This window comes from Lagenorhynchus albirostris, chromosome 3, assembly GCF_949774975.1.
Source record: "Lagenorhynchus albirostris chromosome 3, mLagAlb1.1, whole genome shotgun sequence".
In the NCBI taxonomy this organism is placed as follows: Eukaryota; Metazoa; Chordata; class Mammalia; order Artiodactyla; family Delphinidae; genus Lagenorhynchus; species Lagenorhynchus albirostris.
Window position 1 is genome coordinate 9,433,249 of NC_083097.1, and position 20,588 is coordinate 9,453,836.

Below are 20,588 nucleotides of genomic sequence, written 5' to 3' on the forward strand. Positions count from 1 at the left end.
AATTTCCCAAAGAGGAGACTATATGCATGAATGCATAACACCCAGATGAACCTTTGGCTGGGATTTTTTTCTCCTGAGTCAATTTAAGTTCACCCATTGTGGACTCTGGAAGCTGGGTACCACCAGACTGGCCTCATTGGACTCACTGAATCCAAGGAGATCTTCATTTACTCATCTTTCCTCTGATACTGTGGTTGGCAAAATAATGGTCCTCCAACAATGTCCACAGAACCTGTGAATATGTTACCTTATATGCCAAAAGGGACTCTGAAGCTGCAATTAATTTAAGGATCTTGAGATGAGGTGAGTCTCCTGGAGATGCCGGTGGGCCCAGTCTAGGTACGTGGGTCCTTAAAAGCAGAGGAGCATTCCAGGCAGCAGTCATGGGAAATGTGACTGTGGAAGACTCATCGTGATGCCATGTTGCCAGTTTTGAAAACAGAGGAAGTGGGTCACAGTTAGGGGATGTGGATGGCCTCTAGAAGCTTGAAAAGGCAAGGCCTGCCCCCCGTAAAGTCTCCAGAAAGGAACACAGTCCTGCTGACACCTTGATTTTAGCCATTTTAGCCCAGTGAGACTTGTGTTGGACTTCTAACCTCCAGAACTGGAAGATAATAAATTTGCATTGTTTTAGGGGCTAAATTTGTGGAAATTTGTTGTAGTGGCAATAGGTAATCAATACGGACTTCAGTAAGTGACTGCCATGGTCTTGACTCCGGCTGGTCCTGGGTACCCACCTGTGTCTGGGATAACCGTTCTTGAGGGCTGAGGGTGGCTTCTTTCCTAAAGGTGATGGGCACACGCCAGGGTTCACATCCTTAAACAGTGGGAAGAGTGGGAGCTGACACTGAAATAATGTATCTTCTGAGGGCCCTGAAAGTATGTCAGCAGTTCCAGTGTGAGGTAGCCCCTATTGCTGAAGAAACCAAACCCCAGAGAACCCTTCTGGCAGAGACTATGCAGAATAAAGAAGTTGGGGAGGATGGTTTTTACACTTTAGTTAACTTAAGAATCGTGGTCTTTGAACTTTAACACACAATGGCAAGAGATATTGATTTTTTGGCTTTAATTCCTTTGAACTTTAATGTCTTTGGACTTCAACATGAAAGTGGATTTAAACTTTGATTTTTAATTTCTCCTTGGGAATTTGGTATTTGGTGGGGATTATATTAAAATTCAAAGCATCTCTACATTGCTGGCATTTCATTACTTGAATGTCTCTGTTCATTTTTATCTTTATGATGATGCTTAACATTATTGCAAAACCTCTGATATGCTATGTTGGATAACATGGCTGGACATTATTTGGGATAAAAAATAAATCTGGATTTTAATTTTAAATCTTAGGAAGACAGTGACCCTGGATTGACTTAAATAATGTGCTATTCTGACCCATTTCAGTACTGCTTGGTATAATTTATAAAATGCCCACCAGGAATCCCAGGTGAAGACCAAAAAGCCCCAGGAAGATGGAAGAAAGGCTACTTTGACAATGCTTGGCTCCTGCTTTGGAGAGATGAGCCATGCCTCTGGCTGATCATACAAATAAAATAAGAGAAGAAAAAAAGGCTGGAGGATGCTAGTGGGGAAAATGCTTCTCCTCTGTTGCAATGTCTCCTTCCATAAAGGGTGTTTGTTACACCCCAGAATTCTTTTGAAATAGTAAGCCCACTGGCTAACAGACACAGAGTAATGCCTCCAACCTGGCTTCCATCGGCAGTATAGATAATATTTAGTAATATTTACACTTTGTCTACCAGACTTATGGTTTTGGAGGCTAGAAATCCAAGATCAAGGTGTCAGCAGGTTTGGTTCCTTCGGAGGCTGTGAAGGAGAATCTGACCATGCCTTGCTCCTGGCTTCTGGTGGTTTGCTGGTCATCTTTGGTGTTCCTTGGCTTGCAGAAGCATCACCTCGATCTCCACCTTTATCTTCACATGGCCTTCTCCCTGTGTGTGTCTGTGTCCAAATTTCCTTTTCTCATAAAGACATCAGCTATATCAGATTAGGGGCCTATCCTACTCTAGCATCCGAACTTAATTACATCTGAGTCACGTTTTGAGGGTCTGTGGGTTAGGACTTCAACATATGAATTTTGAGGGCATATAACTCAACTTTGGAGCCCTTTGGAGACTAGGCATTAAATCAAATGACCTAATGCCAGTAAGTAAAATAGTTAAACTGAGGCCTGTCTCCTTAGTTAAAAGAAAAGACTATTTGGGAACACGAAGCATAAAATGAAAATATATACTCTGCTCTTGGAGAAGTAGAACTCTTAAGGACACTTGCTTTCAACAGAAATAAAACTTATTTTTAAGTGTTATGGTTTAATAAAGATTGTTTTATTATGATTTGTAAAGCATTCTGAAATCTTTAGTTGGGCATTTCAAAATTTAGGTTATTTCCATCTTTAGGGAGAGAAAAGTTGTATTAGTCAAGCCCAAAGGACAGGCAGCAGTTCTAATCAAAGTTTATTTGCTTAGGAACATTTCAAGTAATGGCTAGCATGAAATAGCTTCAACTGGATTTAAATAAAATTCTGATCATCATCTCATAGTAATTATTGCATAGGAAGAAAATTATTTATTGCAAGGCCTAACAGGCAGTGGCAAAATATATTCTGCTATGAATAGATACTGAAGTGCAAACAGGCAGCTGTTTTTTTAAGCAAGCATGGTTATGTGTTGAATGTAAATGCATGTAAATAGCTCAATTTTTAACACTTTATTACTGTTCAAACTGTTTGCCAAGGAATACTCAGTAAATAATGTAAAGTTCTGCAAAGTCATTCAGTTCTTTTAGTCTTTTATTGTTTATAATTTGGTGCTCTCGACCCTTCTGGATACAGAGCTTAAGTCTAATCTAAAGTCTGGTTTATAAACATGCTTTATTTTTTTTTAAATCACTAAAATTGTTCTTTCGAATATTTGTTTACAAAACATCCTAGTTTGTAAATATCTAGAGAGGAATTCAAAGTGTCTGTCACCCTCCCTTCCCCTATAATTTTTTTTCAATGCACATCTATTTTCACAAATTCACTAACAGGCAGGAAGGAAAATACAACAGAAAAAACTTCGTGTACTAGAGATGGCCTGGGATGTCTTTATTCCTTGCTGAACGATTACATCTGCTGAAGAATTACAAAGGAAGTAATGGGCAGAGTTGTTACGCTTGAATCACTGTTTTTTTGATTCATGCACGAGTGTCTAACCTAATTCCAAAAAGGTTTTGAGGAGGGTCCTTGTGACAACAGAAGTGAAGTGATCCTTTTACCCTCTACTCCACCCTCCAAAGCCATCACCTCTTTTTCTTTCCATAAATTTATTTATTTATTTTTGGCTGCATTGGGTCTTTGTTGCTGCGCATGGGCTTTCTCTAGTTGCAGCGAGTGGGGGCTGCTCTTCGTTGCAGTGCGCAGGCTTCTCATTGCGGTGGCTTCTCTTGTTGTGGAACACAGGCTCTAGGTGCATGGGCTTCTGTAGTTGTGGCACATGGGCTCAGTAGTTGTGGCACACAGGCTCAGTAGTTGTGGCACACGGGCTTAGTTGCTCTGTGGCATGTGGGATCTTCCTGGACCAGGGCTCGAACCCGTGTTCCCTGCACTGGCAGGTGGATTCTTAACCACTGTGCGACCAGGGAAGCCTGCCATCACCTCTTTTTATGCTCATCTAGTTAAGCTTCTAAAACATGGACACGTTTGCCAGGACATCTCTTTTAATGATTAGCAGCCAGTAATGCCAGGGTGTGACAATTCACAGCAGTGTCCCCAACCATTATAGCAGGCGCTGGCAGAAGCATCAAGGTGGCTGTGCTGGTGTGGGTTAGCTGACCGCCAAGGCTGCATGTGCAGATGTCCAGGGCTTAGCACACACCCAATGCCCATAGACATTCAAAAACATTTGAGAAGTGAGCAACTAAGGAATGAGCGAAAGGCCTGGACTCACAGAGAAAGGCTTACTGGAGTAGAAAGTTCATCAGACTTGGGCAGAGACTGAAACCAAGCAGGACCCTGTGGGGCTCCTAGGCACAGAAGCCTTTCTGTGTCGCCCCCTCCCCGCCACGGCCCCGTTCCTTGTTTGTAGGGAACGGACCGCAGCTTCCATGACCTTCCCTGGGTCCCAAAGGGCAGATTCAACCATTTGCTAATCAGAGAAGGGAGGGAACAGAGAGACAAGGGAGGATCAGCCAGGAAACAACAGTGCAGCCTTGGGGCAGGTCCTGGTTCCTCAAGGGTACACAGAACGATATCTTCTGAGCTCTTTTTTTTTTTTTTTTTTTTTTTTTGCGGCATGCAGGCCTCTCACTGTTGTGGCCTCTCCCGCTGCAGAGCACAGGCTCTGGACGTGCAGGCTCAGCGGCCATGGCTCACGGGCCCAGCCGCTCCGTGGCACGTGGGATCTTCCCAGACCGGGGCACGAATCCGTGTCCCCTGCATCGGCAGGCATACTCTCAACCACTGCGCCACCAGGGAAGCCCTTTTGAGCTCTTTGTAGAACTAAAACCCCCAATAAATAGAAGATGTCAGCATTCTTCATTCTAGAGAAGACCACCTAAGGCCAGATTAAAAGGAACCAGAGAAGCTCATCAAGAAGATCACCTGAGACCAGATGAAAGGAGTGCAGGCCCTGCACACACCCTAATCTTATCAGCAGCCCCACCTTTGAACTATGGTTATAAAACTCCTCACCAAATCCCCCTGGGTTAGGATGCACGGGGACACACAGGAGCCTGCTGGCAAAGCAATAAAGCTATTCTTTTCTACTTCACCCAAAACTCTGTCTCTGAGATTCGACTCGGCACCGGTGCACAGAAGCCGAGTCCAAGACTCTCAGAGGAGAGAAAAGAGGATAACACATAAGAGAAATGGAGGACTGGATAACCTTGAAGTTCAGTTGGGTTGGCGGTACTAAAATCGTGTATCCTCAAAGCTCTGCAGGAGCCGGCGGGATCCCAGCTCTCACAGCTCACTTTGGCGGTTGACCATGGCCGGTGCTGAAGATGAAAATGACTCTCTAAGCCTCTCGGAGGTGAATCCGTTTGCCTCATTTGACTTTTTTCCTCAGGCAGTGGAGTCAGCTTTGGCTAGATTTGCACCTTGCTGCTCTGTTTAAATGGAAGTCAGCGAGCCTCGCAGGCTTCCAGGCGGCCCCAGGTTTCCACCAGCGTGGAAATTTAGAAGGCTTTGTCACTAAAGACTGACCTGCAGTGGCAATTCCTTCCATGCTGGATTGCTCTCCTAGATGCTTGCCTCGGACTTCCTTTTCTGGAGGGAGAGCTTGGCCAACGGGCTTGTTGTTTTTCAACAGCGTCCACCGTGGCAATTCCTGAAACCAGGAGCTTCAGCCAGTCTAAATGTTTTGACAACCTAGTTTTCTTTGAAAAAGGTGAAATTCGTGCCTGAAGTTTAGCTGGGCACAGTAAGACCCTGCCTCTGGAAAGGCAGAAAACATCTATTGAAGTAGCAACCACTGTCACCCTGAATCCATTCGGCTCTGATGGCTTGGATGGCGTCATGGCAGAAGACAGCATTTTTTCTAGGAGAGAGTCTGGGCCACAAGCTCATGCTGATGAGGAAACAGTGGGTCATGATTTGACAATGGGTGCAAACTTTTGTTCTTCTCAAAAGGAGCAGAATAAGAGGCATACGTTTTCTAGGTATAACAAGTCCAAGCATCTTTCCTACAGCCAAAGCTTCACCAGGAAAGGAAACTTGTGGACATTCTGAAGAGTTTATCTGCCTTTGATGTTTCCAAATGGGGCTCACACAGAAATTTTTGATGTTGCTCAGGGGCACATAATGAGTGACACCCAGCATCTGTCAGAAGCAGAGCTAAAGGCAAGGGAGGAGCCAGCCTTCATTTCTTTCACAGCAGCTTCAAATATCACAAGAAGCGCAGGGCATGCTGTGGTAGACAGCGTCATGGGGCACAGGCATTGCTTCCATCTCCTTTCTGATTGAAGTCATCAACACCTCAACCTTTTGCACGGGCTGAGTTTCTCTGGCAATGAGATAAGCCACCACAGAGAGCGCTTCAAGACAAGGGATTTGTGCTGGAGCAAATCCAAATTTTGGCAGAATCCAATTCTTTTCAAATCATGAAATGGATGCGTAAGTACACAGCAGGGTGTTCCTTTAGTTGTGTTGGCCTCATCCATCCACTGGCAAGGAAGCCAAGGCACAGAAGCACCATGGTGTTTGTTTTCCATCATGCGCATTGAGTTCTTTCACTTGCAGCCATTTCCAATTTAAACATGATCCATAAACATAAGCACAGGTGTTCCTAACTTTAACGGCAGGGTATGTTTTCAGTTATTTCACTCATCCCCAAACTATCCTACACATCATAATACGTGCATAACAACAGTTTTTCCTTCCCTGACCAAGCCACCCCATGCTAGTTTAGTGTGAAACATTACTATCATAACACAACCCTTGACAACTTTTTTTTTCCCCACAAAGACAATCCTCCACTTAGAGAAAGAAAAAAAAAAGAAAGAAAAGGAAAAAGAAAAAAACAAAAGGAAAGACAATTGGGAGTCTAGTTCTAATTTAGCTAAGTACAAAGGAGATGTGACAATAATCTTAAAGGGTGTAAGTTAAAGAAAACATACTGCAGCTGGGAGTCCTGACCCAAGAATAAACAAATACTTATGACTCTAGCTTCGGTAATGTATTTTCTTAAATGAGCAACTGTGCATATGCTCATCAGCATAGTTTCAAGGAACTTTTAGAGTTGAGACAGAAGGTCAGTGGAAACATGGATAATTAAAAGATCCTTCTCTGAGAGTCAACCTTGCAATCCCCTTGCCAAATACTTGAAGGAGTACTTTGATGAGCCAAAAAACAAATATCACATAGAACAGCAATATATGCATATATATATATATATATATATAATCAAGAAAAGTGATTTGAAATTCTGTACTGAGACCACCGATATCCATAGCCCTCCAACAAGTAAAACTGCACATGTAAAAAGTGAAGGGCAACAGCAAATGACTGTTTCCTGTATCCATACATATTCCACAAAGGCACATGCTAACTGCTTTATATTTTTTCATTGATTAATCCTATGGTGCTATAAGGTAGTTACCATAATTATGTCCATTTCACAAAACTCCAAAGTCCTATGCCCATAGAAAGGCTTTCTCTCATGATCACTTTTGAGAAATTCCTTAATCTGTAATTTTATACAACCTGGGGGCTTTTACTAGGCATAAATATTTTATCCAAGAAATTAACTGTTAAGTACAATATGCTCTCTGTTGTTAACCACGCTCTAAGCCAGAATATATACCTGATTAGCAATAACTCACATGCTCTGTCCTTTCATCAATTATGATTAATGTCACTCTAATGATGACCCATGGGTATTTTAAGATGTCAACTACTTCTAAATTAAATGACAAAGACTGAAATACGGTCATAGAATTTTAGGAGGGTTATGTTTACTGGATGCTAGTTATTTAATATGACCCATCTACCGGCGTGACACCTGATACCCTTTCATTCACATTTGTTATTTACAGAGACACATCGGGACGACTGGTGTTATTAGCTCTCAGAGAGGCCGGGACCATAATACTTGGTGAGCACATTGCGACCGTGCTGGATGATGGGTAATTTATCTGAGAGTCAGTCATGCCGTTAATAAGGATTCTGACCTGTGACCAGCTCCCGGATCTCCAAGTCGGTGGTCTTGCGGAGCAACCTGACCAGTGCCGGGATGCCGCCACAGTTCTTCAGGGCGATTTTGTTGTCATCGTTGGCTTTCCCATACACCAAGTTTCTCAACGCCCCACAGGCACTACGGTGGACTTCCGTCATCCGATGGTCCAGCAGGTCCACCAGGAGCTGAATACCTCCTTGTCTCCTTATCTGAAGGAGTAAAGGAGAAAGGAAGGTTGCCTTAGAGAGGCTGATTTCACTATTTAAACCCCAACAGGTTTTCTATATGAGGTACTTGCTATCCATACAATTAATTACACTGAACTGAATGAAGGCCTTTTACAAAGGGAAAAGAAAACAAATTATTGTTCTCTTTAGATTCTATTGCTTTTACTTGTTTTAATATCCTACCAATAAAAATTCAAATGCATTTCCTTTCAAGGCGCAGAATTTTGAAAAGATGATTTTAACCTCCAAATGGGTGTCTCAGCCATTTCTCTCTATAAAAATATGCCACAGGGCTTCCCTGGTGGCGCAGTGGTTGAGAGTCCGCCTGCCGATGCAGGGGATGCGGGTTTGTGCCCCAGTCCAGGAAGATCCCACATGCCGTGGAGCGGCTGGGCCTGCGCGCCATGGCCGCTGAGCCTGCGCGTCTGGAGCCTGTGCTCCACAACGGGAGAGGCCACAACAGTGAGAGGCCTGCGTACCGCAAAAAAAAAAAAAAAAAAAAAAAAAAAATGCCACATACTCAGGGCATGAAGCAGATGCACGGGCAAAAGAATGCTTCTCACTCCTAAGACTTATTAAATGTAACCGCTGTCTTAAAGGGCTGCAGGATTGCTGTACAAAATGTGAAAAGGATGCTTAAGAGGGGAATGCTCCCAACCTTTCAAAGGAACCAGAAGCCAAATGAAAAACCAGAAATGACACAAGTCTTTTCATCTGAGAAGACCTGGAAACTATGTCACCACAATGGCAGCTGATCTGAACACGAGGACCGAGTCATGTTCTGCAGAACGTAGGTATTTGATTAATAACAACAGTAAAATAATATTACATTTGGGTGTTCTTTTTACCCAAAGAAAACGGTTCTTTTTTTAAATAAGTAAATAAAAAAAAAAAAGCCCTTGCACTATGTTTCCAGACGTGTTTTCTCCTTGCTGTCCTTTAATAGTCAGACCCATTTCAAAATTTAAACTGCAAACAAATGGTCTAGTTAACATACAGAACATTTCATGGAGTTTTCATTAGCAGAGCTGTATTTGAATACTTCTGCATTTGGAAGAAGAATACATACAATTCACTCAGTAATATTCTTTCCTTTTTTTAACCTCAATATCCCTCAGGGATTGAAGAATTATAATTTTGCATGAATGAATATAATCTGACACCTTCCCTACTTAGTTTTCTGATTACAGAAAACTCATTCATCCCACAGATGTGCAGGGGCATAGGGCCAGACCCCCAGACTCTTTCAACAGTGCTCTAGTGCCACGTTCTCCAGGAGGCCACTCAGCTACACTGTTTAAAACTGCCATCTGAATCACACCACCCCCCAATCCAGCAGTCTTGTTTCACCTTAATCTATCATAGAATCCTTCACAGCATGTGTCCTAACTTCTTTATTATGTTTCTTGTTATTGTCTGTCTTCTGCTAGAATGTATATTCTTGGAAGGCAAGTCTCTTTGTCTTGTTCATTGGTAGACCCCCATCCCTATTCCAAGTGCAATGCCAGGCACACAGTAGAAGTTCAGTAAGTATTTGAGTAAATGCGGAGGGATTACTTGTTATAGCAGTATTTCTTTCTCAGGTCAGCTAACTCAAAACTGAGTAATAGTCCTCTTTAAAGGAAAACAAAACAAACAAACAAAAAGCCCTTTTGTAAACATCTAAGAACATCTCCAAGGGGCTACTGCAGCTCTTCTGGGACCAGCTTACAAAAAAATGAGGATGCATGTCTCACACATAAGGTGGACCATCTCATGATTCAGAATATGCCTGGAGGAATTATTTTCATCCATCAACCAAATGAAAACAGAGAAAGTTGAAATCCTCCCAGAACTCATGGACTCTAGGTCTCTAATTTAGAAAACATGACTGTGGTGTCACACCTCCCGTGAGATCAGGACCAAGGATAGAGGAGAGGAGAGGAGGCCTCCACACAGCTCCACCCCCAGAGGGGGACAGGGGTGTAGAGACAGGCGTTAATGTCCCCGAGGTGCCTGTACAGTCTGCACTGGTGATAGCACCGGTGGAAGGTGGCTAAAGGGACCATTGGGGCAATTAGAAAAAGCTATCAAAGGATCAGAAAACCACTTTTTCTCAACTTACAGTTTGACCCAGGGCCTGCTTGGCACTCACCCAAGAGAGATGAAATCTCTTGCTATGCATGTGTCCCATAAATACATCTGAGCTTTAACGCATGCATTTTATTTTTATTTCCATTTGTACAAAAAAGGTTAAACTATGAATGTCATTTTCTCAATGTGTTTGTGTCTGCATGTATGTGCTGTACGTTAAAATTATCTAGGTTTAATTATTTTAATAATGATGAAGCTATTATAAAAGTGGTAATAAAGCCATTCTTACAGTTCACCAATTGGTTATGTATTAAAGGTAAATGGTGAAGTACATCCATCTATCTCTCTACTTTAGCTATTCTGTATATTATAGTTAAGATTCCTAATTTATGATAATATATTTCCCATTCATATAACTTAATGAATCAAGCTATTAAACTACTATTCCAAAGCTTGAAAAGGGAAAATGAATTCAAAATGAAGGCAATATCAATTCTTAATGTATAATGAGAAAATGCTGTTTTCAGTGTGACCCTAATTAATGCCATATATCCAACTTTATAATGAAACCTTCTATTTTAACCCATTTAGAGCAACACAAATAAGATGATAAACTTTCTCATTTGCTCTTATTTTGAGGGTCACCGGATCATCAATATAAAAAAAAACTTTTGTTTTCTTGGGATTGAAATTTACCTAAGCATATGAGAATCCTATTTCAGTTTTCTGAAGCCAAACATTCGTCAGAGTTGACCATCACAGACGTGAATGTGATGGTCAGGTCCTTGGTTCTGCCCCCTCCTGCAGCCTCCCCGCTCCCAGCAGTACCCGAAAGAGAGCCGTAGGGCAGACTTTCAATTCTCTTGCAGGGTCTTGATTCCTTGCAGGACCTCTGGTGGTATGGATGGGTCCAATGTTGCCCTGTTCACTTCCCCTCTGCTTTTCCCCTGGATCCTCTCTCTCTTCAACTTCTCCTGGCATCCAATTCTTCTAGTCTCTTCTTGTGTCCAACCTTAAACTCTTATAAGCCTCCAAACAAACCCACTGTAAACATTAACAAAGTACAACTCTCTTTGAAAGATGATCAGGGGAAACTCTCCTTTCTAAAAAGGTACCTTTTTAAAAGGTACTTCCTCTCCCACTATTTTTCTTTAAAGCAGTCTATTTTTCTTTAATACTCCCCAACGATCACTCCACATCCAAGAGGCGGGGCCCTTGTTTTGGTCCCCATGCTATCATTTCAGGCCAGTGTACCCCTTCTTCTTCCTCCCTTCATCATCCTCATGCAGAATTCTTCAAAAGTCAAATCTTTAAAAATTCTAGGTCTACTATTATTGAAACCAAGTCAATAAAATATTATATAATATTATATCCAATCTCTACAAATCATAACAAAATCAAACCCAGTAGCAGAATGCCTGTCATAGAGTGCTGAGTCAATAAATATGGATCAGATGAGTGGAAGAATGGTACAGTGCTTATCGTATGTCAGTTTCCTTCTCTCTCTTTAAAAAGTTTTTTTTAATAGAAGTTATTTTTTAGAGCAGTTTTTTGTTCACAGCATATTTGAGCAGAAAGTACAGAGATTTCCCATATACCACTGCCCTTACACATGCACGGTCTCCTCCATTATCAACATCCTCCCCAGGGCCCTACATCTGTTACGATCTGTGCACCTACACTGATACACCATTATCACCCGAAGTACACAGTTTACATTAGGGTTCACTCTTGGGTGTTGTACATTCTATGGGTCTTGATAAACGTATAATGACATGTATCCACCATTACAGTGTCACATAGAATAATTTCACTGCCCTAAAAGCCCTCTTTGCTCTGCCTGTTCATCCCCCCACCCCTCCTCATGAACCCCTGGAGAAATCACTGATCTTTTTACGATCTCCACGGTTTTGCCTTTTCTAGAATGTCATCGAGTGGGAATCATCCAGTAAGCAGCCTTCTCAGACTGGCGTCTTTCACCTAGTGTATGCATTTAAGATTCCTCCATGTCTTTGCACAGTTTTGACAGCTCGTTTTTTTTTAGTAATGAATCACATTTCACCGTCTAGATGTAACCTAGTTGATCCATTCACCTACTAAAAGACATCTTGGTTGCTTCTGAGTTTTGACAATTAGGAAGAAAGCTGCTATAAACATCTGTGTGCAAGTTTCTGTGAGGACATAAATTTTTAACTCCTTTGGGTAAATACCAAAGAGAGTTATTGCTGGGTTGTACAGTGAGAGGATGTTTAGTTTTGTAAGAAACCACCAAACTGTCTTCCCAAGTGGCTGTACCATTTTGCATCCCACCAACAGTGAATGAGAGTTTCTATTGCTACACATCCTCGCCATCATTTCGTGTTGTCAGTGCTCTGCGTTTTGGCCATTCTACTAGATTGTAGTAGTATCTTATTGTTGTGTTTCTTTCTCTTTTCATTCTGACTGTGTGATTCCAATTTATTTACATTAATACAAATCATTGATAAAAACTATCAATACTGAAATACATATAGGGAAACAATAGCTTGAGTTGGATCTGGACTGAACAAATCTCACATCTCCTACTTTCTTGAACTTGACAGGGAATGACTGGAAAGGGCTTTTCATACATAATCTGATTAGACAATCTTTTTTTTTTTTTGCGGTACACGTTTTTGTTTTGTTTTGTTTTGTTGCGGTACGCGGGTCTCTCACTGCCGTGGCCTCTCCCGCTGCGGAGCACAGGCTCCGGACGCGCAGGCTCAGCGGCCATGGCTCACGGGCCCAGCCGCTCCGCGGCATGTGGGATCTTCCCGGACCGGGGCACGAACCCGTGTCCCCTGCATCGGCAGGCGGACTCTCAACCACTGCGCCACCAGGGAAGACCTGATTAGACAATCTTAAATTCGTTTATTAAACGATTCTTTGATACATGGTCCACTTTAGTTCCTGTGCCAATAGCTCATGTTTATTTCTCTGCTAAGCTGTGAACTTCAGGAATTTAGATGGAGGAAGTAATCTATATAAGAAGTAAGAAAGTTGGAGGCTGATGAACCCCATACCCAGGGGAAATAAAAATGAATTAACCAATCAAACAAAGCAAAACTTTGCCCTGCTACCTGTCCTTTTAGGTTGTTTACAAAGAGAACCTTCTTAAACCTAATGTAGACAGTCTCTTGGGGATGAAAGCTGGGATGTATGCGCAAAGAATCAGTAAAGCTCACCCAGTTTGCACCAGGGAAGAATGAAAAGAGCTTATATACCTTTGCCATCCAGTCCACTGTTTAAAAGAGCTTTTTTCAATTTAGACTCTGGAACTAAAATTATCTAAAAATCATTCAGGAGTAGGATGCAATGGTTTTCTTCTCTGTCCTTTCATAACAAGGCAGAATATATATAAAACTCTTTTAACTCAGAAAACAAATGGTTGGGCAATTAAATTAAATACAAGAAAAATGCGAGTAATGCAATATCGCCCATTGCAAAAAAATGGGGCCTCACCATTTAATGGATCTGGTGCTCTTAACATTATTTGCATTTATTGAGAATAAACTATATTTACCAAATGAATTAGCTATTATCATTAAGTTGATATCAACATCAATGAATAATTTAGAACATATCCAAGTAAAGCAGTGTTTGTATGTTAATGACAGCCTTCATAAAACTTTGATGATGATGATGTATATCGGGTGGAAAAGTTATCAGGAAACAGGATTCCTCTTGGGAGGTACCCGTCTTCATTTAGAAAAATAGTATGAAAGGTTAGTTTGAGGATAGGGAGACCCTGAGGGCATGAGTTACAGGTGTTCATGGCAACAAATGAGATTGCTCACCTACTCTGCATTTAAAAGGGAGAGGAATTTGGAGCTGGGATTAGAAGAGAAAAGAGACTGGAGTAGCCTTTTGTTAACCTACTGGTTGGTGAGATAAGGACCTCAAACAGCTAAGGACCTGGGTATACATTTCTCTGCCTCTCTGGGATCTAGTCTACTGGAAGCAACATGGATATATTTTTGTGCTTCTGGCTTTGTGCTAAAAGAAACTAGGCTGGACCTGAGATGCAAAGTAAATTTAAATCCTAGTCTGCAGGACTAAGAACACATAGTACTTCCTCTTGCTCGAGATATTTATGATCAAGGCACAATGTCTGAGAACTGGTTTATAGAAAGCTGACTAAAAAGAAGTACTCAGTGATTTCAGTAAATTTCCAATTAACTGTTATTTTTCAATGGTGTTGGTTAGAAAAATTGGCAAAAAAGATACAGTTGTTTTATATCCCTTATGAATGTTTAAAAATGAAGTAATTTTCTCTGCTTAAAAAGCTACTGGAATGGGCTTCCCTGGTGGCGCAGTGGTTGAGAGTCCACCTGCTGATGCAGGGGACGCGGGTTCGTGCCCCGGTCCCGGAAGATCCCACATGCCGTGGAGCGGCTGGTCCCGTGAGCCATGGCCCCTGAGCCTGTGCGTCCGGAGCCTGTGCTCCGCAACGGGAGAGGCCACGGCAGTGAGAGGCCCGCGTACCGCCAAAAAAAAAGCTACTGGAAGATACAAAGTTTGTAGATCTGAAACCAGAGGCTTAACCAGAGGTAACTGAATCTCACTGTCAACTTTAATGCAGAAATTGCAAGGTTATCAGTTTGTAAAATACATATTTTATCTCAACGAACTCCACCTCTCGTCCTCATAGTTAAGCCATCGTAGTTTCTGTATAATTTGAGTTGATGTATGTACATGCAGTTGCCTCTGAGTAAAATAGAAGTACAATTCTTAAAGGCTAAAATCTTCTTTGGTTTTATGATAGAAACTATTTTTGAGAATTTTGAGAGAAAATACATCTCTCTTTACAGTTGTGGGAAATGATCTACTTTCTCCATTCAACAGGTAAACCAAGATGACTTATGTTTCTTTTCAAATTATGTTTTAGAAAGAGGGTCTATTGTGTTTTGGTGGTGCTGGCTATGAAGCTGGAGCAACTGGATTCAAATCATCCCTCCTTCTCTTAAAACCCATGTACCCCGAGGCAAGTTACTTAAATGTCTGTAAAACATGAACAGAATGTGAACCTGTCTCATAGGGTTGTTTTTAGGATTAAATTAAATCTCAAATGTGAATTGTTTAACAATGAGCTCAGTAAATATCTGTCAAGGAACTACCCACGGTATCAAGTTGTTAAAGGATGTTCTTAATTGACTTATTACCTGGTCAATATATGACTCAATAATATGCTCATATAACATATGATAGAATCAGTGAAAGGCATATAATTCAGAGTTATAACTTCATCAATTTCATTGAGTGTATAAACTGAATGTTATTGAATATGTCATTAATCCATTCTGGTATACCACTAATGAGATTATATAAGGGATATATTTATTCTAGAATGAGCTGTGTGAATTGTATTGGTCATGTTCAAGAAATAATATCAAAGTCTGCTGCATCAATATTGAACCCCTGAGATATTTTGCTAGATATATTTCCAAGGGAAGTACAGTGAATTAATTGATCTATATTTTAAGAAGAACAGAAATGCAATGGTTTTTCTTGTTATAGTAACTGAATTGATCAGGAAAATAAAAAAGGCATTCAAAATAATTTTGAGGTGATACTAGTTCTGGGAAAAAGAGAAAATTTTTTTCCTGAAATATAGAGAGAATTATTAGGCAAAAAGAGAGAAGGACCATGTTTTGATTTTAACAAATTAGCCTGTAATAAAAAAATGCGACCAGCAGCAAAACATATAAACAGTAACAAGTTAAGTATCTGTGAAGGTTCTAGTTTCACGTAGATCCTCCCAGCTGCTACTCATGCGCCATGATGTAGGATGAGTAGGGGTTTTGGTTTCATCTCTGTGTGTAGCAGAAAGCTCTTTGGTTTTTGAAACTGACATGGAAAGAATAAACAAGTCTACAACTACATTATTATTGTTATTTGAGTTCCCTTATTTTTCCAATCCAAAGGCCCCTACACTCCTAGAATCTTTGTCACCCTGGACAGATTTCCAAATCCAGCTCCCACCCCACCGAACTTGACCTCAGCTGTCACTGAAGACCATCACAGAGGTAACCGCATGAACATATAACAAAATGGTAGGGGGGAATCTGAACATGTGTTCCTTTAAAAAAATTTTTTTTATTTACTTATTTTTTATAAATTTATTTATTTTATTTTATTTATTTTTGGCTGTGTTGGGTCTTCATTGCTGCACGTGGGCTTTCTCTAGTTGCGGTGAGCGGGGGCTACTCTTCATCGCGGTGCACGGGCTTCTTATTGCAGTGGCTTCTCTTGTTGTGGAGCACGGGCTCTAGGCACGCAGGCTTCAGTAGTTGTGGCACGTAGGCTCAGTAGTTGTGGCTCGCAGGCTCTAGAGCACAGGCTCAGTAGGTGTGGCGCACGGGCTTAGTTGCTCCACGGCATCTTCCCGGACCAGGGCTCGAACCCGTGTCCCCTGCATTGGCAGGCGGATTCTTAACCACTGCACCACCAGGGAAGCCCATCTTTTTTTTTTTTAAACTATCCTCAATTTAAGAGAAGTAGCTGATATTGTATGAGTTATGTATTGGTAAAAGGTTCCTGTCCATATCTCTGTTTAAAGAAAACTATTTCCCATCAAAATCTCTGAAATGATCTGTTTTACAGCAGTTTGAACATTCACGTTCTCATCACCCTCATTACCCTACAATTTAAAGAGATAAAGGTAAAAGGAGAAAAGCCCTTTCTTTTAGTCTGAACATGAATCATTATTCCACCCAGTGACGCATTTTACAAAACACTTTAAAAGGAAAAAAACACCTGAATCATTGCAAACAAATTACATATACCAGAGTCCTTGGCCCTTTCGATTCCCCTCTTGTTAATTGCGATCATAAGCAGAGAAGTTTTCTAGACGTTCCCCCATTGCAGAATGAAATAGTCAGTCTAAGTGGATGAGAAGCCAGCAGCAGGATTCTCTACTCAAAAACTTGCTGCCACCAGTGAAGTGGGCAGGAGGTCAAAAGGGGCCTCAGAGCTGTGCAGCTGGGGACTGGGAGCTGACACCCTCCACAAACACTCCTGGGCACTCAGAGTTGCTGCGAGTTTCAACATTATTCTGTAAGAGCACTCAGGAAAGGCCCCTCTTTTCTTTTTTAACAAGCAAGAATTTCAATGGATTCCACAAATTCGTTTTCTAAAGATGCCACTCAGACACACTCAAATGTTCTAAATATGGCTAATGGTTTCCATTACCTGGCGTAAGTTTTGAGCTGTCCTTGCACATACAAGATACAAAATCACTAAGTAGTGACAATTACAAAGAATGCCTCCAATAAAAGTCTCTGTTATTGTGTTCCAAGCTGAACTCAATCTAACATATCGTAAGTGGCAACACTAAATTCAGACACTTCAGCATCTCAAAAGAGAATTTTAGATGAGCGCACATACATTTTGAAAACACAAACTTGTGTAAGGCAGATGTATAACTTAACTATTTAAAAATTATTAAAAGATCTCAGGATGTGAATGCAGGAAGTCCACAAATATTAACCCCAAAGCTTTCACTGTTGTACAGATTGGACAGTCCCTCTTTGACCCGTGGTTATGGAATGGCTAGTCTGTTCAGGTGCTGGGCTCAGAGTGGGGGAGATGGACTGGGTCCTTCCTTTAAAGGAGTCCACACATCTGTAGAGGAATCAGAAACCAAAGAAACCAGCAATGAAGCTAATAAGATCATTTCAGTAGTGAAAAACAGAGGCAGCTCTCCCTGAAGGAGGACCTGGCAATTTTCTAGTTGTAATTTTGATCCTTAAAGAGGATCCACCAAATTGTACAAGCTTTAAGCCCCTCAAAACCCAGATCTTCTCTGGTGATAAGAACCATAGAGAAGAGAGGAAAAGAGGATGGAGCACGCAGGAAGGTGTTGCATGGGGCCAGTCCGGGTACCATGATTAGGGAATGTTTGAGCAGAGACCAATGACACGAGGGAGTGATGGAGGGTCCCAAGTAAGGGCAAGGAGGTCGGTGTGGCTGGAGCAGAGTGAAGGAGAGATGAGATGGGGTGACAGCTAGGTGGTGCAGGGCTGGATCTGGGGCCTTTTGGCCACTAGGGCATTGGGTGTACTCTGAAGAAGATGGGAATGAGAGTTGACCTAACATGCTTATTTAAAGACTGTTGCATGTGCCATGTGGCGAACAGACTGTAGGGGCCCAAAGGTAGAGGCAGGGACACCAGTGAGATTGTCCAGGTTTGAGAAACTCGGTAGCTTTAGATCAGAATGATGGGAATGCAAGTGCCAAGAAATGGTGAAATTCTAGATCTGTGTTGCAGGTAGAAAAATGCGGAAAATATGGGGTCTGACCGAAAGAAAGGAATCGCTAGTGATTAAGGTTTTTGGCCTTTCATTTTTAATAAAACAAGTATGTTGATAATCATCACAATAGTTTTTGGTTGACCGACAGATGGCAAAGTGTTTATGAAAGACACAGCCTCTCATTTAAATTTCTATTTCATTGGCATTACGAAAGCACACATTTAAAAAATTGTGATTCTTCTGTTATTGCCAGATGGAACAGAACATCTTTCTAAAATATAAAATTATGCTAAATACAGACATAGCAATAATAGAGAAATTGTTTCATATCTTAGATAGCCTATGGTTATAACAAATAATGAATATTAAAGTAAACCTAACATATTCCACCAAAAGGAGTTATGATAGATACGTAGAGAAAACTTTCCTATGCATTTATTTTATTTTTAAGTTAAATATCTAAATTTTTAAAAATTTAAACTATATCAAGTAAAACTTTCATTATACCTACAAAAATTGTACAGAATATAAAATTTGCTTAAGTGTTTTCCTGTTGTGCATATGTCCTTTTTTCTTTCTTTTCTATTTTAGGTGACAAAGTCACCTATATGTCTGGGAGATATATTTGCTCATAGGCTCTTTTGCGGTAGCAACAAGCCAACATTTACTGGAGTAAATATTGGTTGAGAAAAGAATTTTAGTTTTGTTCAGTTCAGTTGATATTTACTAAGCACTGTTCTATGTTCCTTGAGGATCTCATGGACAGGAGATATGCACAGGAACAAACAAGATGCTCTGAAACCCACAGGAAAGGCATGAAACCAGCCTCCTTGGAAAGTGGAGCGGGGGAATTACTTCTGGAAGAAATAACAGCTGAATTGATTTTAAGAAGATTAAAACTGGTGAACTATACAGTGTAGAACATGATTAAATCCTAAAATGCTTGGGGTAGTCCATGCTTATAAAGCGGGGGACAAGTTATGGCAGGGTTGCGGGGGAAGAGTAGGCATCAGTGTGTTAGATGGTGGTACATCTTCTTCGCCCTTAAATTTATCCAAAGATTAGGGGGTATTATTATTATTACTACTACTACTATTATTTTATAATCAGACTTGGACACTTTACGAAGTAGAATATAAGACTTGTGGGATTTTAAAGAAAAATCGCTGAACTTAAGGGAATGGTATGCTTGTAGGAAGTTTCTCTGGCCAGTAGCCCAAGATTCCTGCAGCTCACATGGATGGATGATGGCTCTGAAGAGCGATTGGCAGCGGAGGTGGGAGAGCATGGGAGGCGCGTGGAGAGGAGCATCTGTCTGCATAGAGCGCCTCCCAGAGGCGGGACCCAGGAAATGTTGGGATGCCGGCAAGCGGCCAGGCTAAGGCTGGCACTGAAAACCACAAGAACAAGGAAAATTTCAGCGGCTATAGGATGTGGAGACCCACTCATGCTTTTTGAGCAGAGGGATGGCAGTTGTGGCAATGAGGCAAGAGAATTAACTTGACAGTGTCACAAAGAAGGCATCATGCGTCGTGCAGAAGTATATCCTAGATATCAAACATTTTCTGACCACTTTCCTGGCATCCGGGAACTTATAGAGTGTAACATGCATGCTGGGTTTCCTGCATCTCTCAATCATTTGTTTAAATTAACTTTGATTTTCTTATTTTGCTAGCTCTGTGCTCTGAGCCCCACCAAGGAAACTGGAGAAGCCCGTCTCCTACTTCTCCAGTTAGCTCTGCCTCCAGAATCAGAGTGGAGGCTGCAGGGGATCCCAGAAGCTGAGCAAAAGGGAAAACCGTAAGTTCCACCACTCAGAGCTCCCCACCCGTCGGGTTCAACCGCTGTGACCAGTGCTTTTGAGAATCCACAAACCGGAACATGTCAACCTCATTTCCCCCCATGTTTCTCTTGAACACAAAGAAAGCTGTTACCAGGGAAATCCGTCTGCAACATGGCATCTTGAAATATGAGTTATTCAATGATACTGTCAGCTGATTAAATGTTATTCACTCTTCATTTTGTCCATCAGCCCAAGCAGAACATTTATATGACACTTGGATCTTGGTGTAATAAGAAAACACACTTGTTTGGTGCGTCTGTGACCTTTGAAATTTTAAAAATTAGGTACTAAGAAATCCCATCAAGTGCAATGCAGTGCAGCCTAAACCCGTGTGTCATCCTTTATGAGGAAGGAGACTTTACTCCCGGCATCAGGTGGATGGTACCTTAGAAATTCTAACAGCATCACAACTGCCCTAGTAATTTTAGTAAGTGACTAGTACTAAATCACACCCATGTCTATAATTTGACATATACGCTAGAGTGTTACACACATATAATAATAT

General features: G+C 41.4%; 1 protein-coding gene across 3 annotated transcripts in view; it reads right to left on the reverse strand.

The window, feature by feature from the left end:
• The window catches only part of CTNND2 (catenin delta 2), a 437,245-nt gene that overhangs the window by 214,531 nt on the left and 202,126 nt on the right, over window positions 1–20,588 (reverse strand). For all 3 annotated transcript variants that reach the window (XM_060145991.1, XM_060145990.1, XM_060145989.1), the window contains one exon: window positions 7,666–7,879. In XM_060145991.1, coding sequence (XP_060001974.1) covers window positions 7,666–7,879 — 214 coding nt within the window. The remainder of the gene's footprint in view (window positions 1–7,665; window positions 7,880–20,588) is intronic.